The sequence below is a fragment of the Oratosquilla oratoria genome, chromosome 6, assembly GCF_046742065.1.
Source record: "Oratosquilla oratoria isolate Oo_2021 chromosome 6, ASM4674206v1, whole genome shotgun sequence".
In the NCBI taxonomy this organism is placed as follows: Eukaryota; Metazoa; Arthropoda; class Malacostraca; order Stomatopoda; family Squillidae; genus Oratosquilla; species Oratosquilla oratoria.
The window spans coordinates 60,324,254-60,326,795 of NC_134782.1; the positions used below are offsets into that span (position 1 = coordinate 60,324,254).

The 2,542-nt window shown below is 40.0% G+C and overlaps 1 protein-coding gene across 1 annotated transcript; it reads left to right on the forward strand.

Annotated features, from left to right (window-relative positions):
• The first annotated feature begins 264 nt into the window (after positions 1-264).
• On the forward strand, positions 265-2,202 carry LOC143026190 (uncharacterized). Its single transcript, XM_076186204.1, has one exon. It carries the CDS (start codon positions 822-824, stop codon positions 1,767-1,769), a length of 948 nt encoding a protein of 315 aa, XP_076042319.1. The 5' UTR covers positions 265-821; the 3' UTR covers positions 1,770-2,202.
• Positions 2,203-2,542: the final 340 nt, after the last annotated feature.

Genomic DNA, 2,542 nt, shown 5'->3' on the forward strand with positions numbered 1-2,542 from the left:
AACATAACATAAGGCGATTCCAGTATTCTTGAAAACTGCATTTCATTTCCACGCCCTTGCCATAAATTTATCCCAATTCAGTAGATTAAATCTTATCTGCCTAGTATTTAAAGAGTGATGTTTAAAAATCCTTGTAATAGTGAAGACATGTGAGCCAGTAAATTAAACATGAGTTCCAGTGTCCTAGCTGTAGTCTATTTTTTGGAGGGGCACCCCTGATAGCATGTGCCACCTAGATAATATATATTTTTACTTCTTTGCCAGGAAATGAACAGCCATCAATCTTAGATTGGATGTGGCATTTTCTCCCATGTTCTCAGAGGATATAAATTGTCACATGCAGAAACCTTTCCAGTGTGACCTGTGCAATACAACTTTCTCACAAAAGAGTCATCTCAGTAGGCATACAGCAACCCACAGGAAAGAAACACTCCAATGTGACCTATGCGATGCAACTTTATCACGCAGGAATATTCTCAAAAGGCATGTGATGACCTACATAGGGGAGAAATATTTCCAATGTGACCTGTGCGATGCAGCTTTCTTAGAAAAGTGTCATCCTGAAAGGCATAAAATGAACCACACAGGAGAGAAGCCTTTCCAGTGTGGCATGTGCGATGAAACTTTCTCACACAAACATAATCTAGAAAGGTGTGATGACCCACACAGGGTGGAATCTTTTTCAATGTGACCTATGTGTTGCAACTTTCTTGTACATAGTCTAAAAAAGGCATGCAGTGACCCACACAAGGGAGAAGCCTATCCAATGTAACCTGTACGATGCAACTTTCTTAGAAAAGAGTCATCTCTAAAGGCATAAAATGAATCACACAGGAGAGAAGCATTTCCAGTGTGACCTATGCAATGCAGCTTTCTCACACAAACGTTATCTCAACAGGCATGTGATGACCCACACAAAACCTTTCCAGTGTGACCTGTGTGATGCATCTTTTCCATGCAAATATACCCTTAAAATTCATGTGATGAACCACACAGGAGAGAAACGTTTTCAATGTAACCTATGCGATGCATTGTTCTCTAGCAAAAGATATCTCCAAATTCATATAATGACCCACACAGGAGAGAAACCTTTCCAGTGTGACCTATGTGATAGGACTTTCACAAGCAAACAAACTCAAAAAATGCATATGATGACCCACACAGGAGAGAAACCTTTCAAGTGTGACCCATGCGGTGCAACTTTCTCACGCAAAAGTAATCTCAAAACTCATGTGAGGACCCACACAGGAGAGAAGCCTTACCAGTGTGGCCTGTGTGATGTGACTTTCTCGCAAAAGAGTCTTCTCAACAGGCATGTGATGACCCACACAGGAGAGAGACCTTACCAGTGTGGCCCATGTGGTGCAACTTTCACAAATAAATGTAATCTCAAAAATCATGTGATGACCCATACAGGAGAGAAACTTTTCCAATGTGACCTATGCGATGCTATTTTCTCGCAAAAAAGTCATCTCAAAAGGCATGTGATGACCCATACAGGAGATAAACCTTTCCAGTGTGATCCATGCGGTGCAACTTTCTCACGCAAAAGTAATCTCGAAAGGCATGTGATGACCCACACAGGAGATAAACCTTTCCAGTGTAGCCAATGTGATGCAACTTTCTCACTCAAAACTAATCTCAACAGGCACGTGCTGACCCACAAAGGAGAGAAGCCTTTCCAGTGTAACCAATGTGATGTGACTTTCACACGCAAAACTAATCTCAACAAGCACATGATGACCCACACAAGAGAGAAATCTTTCTAGTGTGGCCTATGCAGTTCAACTCTCACATGCAAAAGTACTCTCAAAACTCATTTGATAACCCACACAGGAGAAAAACTTTTCCAATATGACCTATGTGATGCAACTTTCTTGCACAAAAGTCATCTCAGCAGGCATGTGATGACCCACACAGGAGAAACCTTTCCAGTGTGACCCATGCAGTGCAACTTTCTGACACATGTCATGTGATGACCTACACAAGAGAGAAACCTTTTCAGTAAGACGTATGGAATGCAGCTTTCTCCAAGATTGAGGAAGCCTTCCAAATATTTTCTTTATAATATGCAGTGACCAAAAAAGCTATGGTAGACCTGTGGCAAATTAGAATCTGGAAGAAACTCAAACCAATGATGAACATAAAGACCAATAATTTGTGTAATTGTCTGCACTGAATGTTTTGATTGAAATAAAACAATGTTAATCTTGCATTTACCTCATCAGCCTTTCTCTTGCCCTCTAACTTTGGTTCCCTACAATTTTTTTTAAACTGCCACATGTTTCACATAATTTTTTTTAGATTTCATTTGTATCACAGATTCCAACACCATCAATTTACCAGTTGAAAACAGGTTTATTGCATAGAAGTTTCAGAAGCTAATGTTTCATGAAGAAAAGCCTGTTGTCCAAGTCAAGTGGTATTGACGCTATTTACTTCATATCTCAAAAGACTGACAATAACAGCAGTGTAAAGGTGATGGCACACTATGCATTTCTCTCTAGCATGCTATTCAGTTTTTGGTATTTTTTTCCCTGTA

Coding starts and splice junctions, on each gene's coding strand:
- LOC143026190 (XM_076186204.1), top strand. CDS start 822: ATGAATCACACAGGAGAGAAGCATTTCCAGTGTGACCTATGCAATGCA.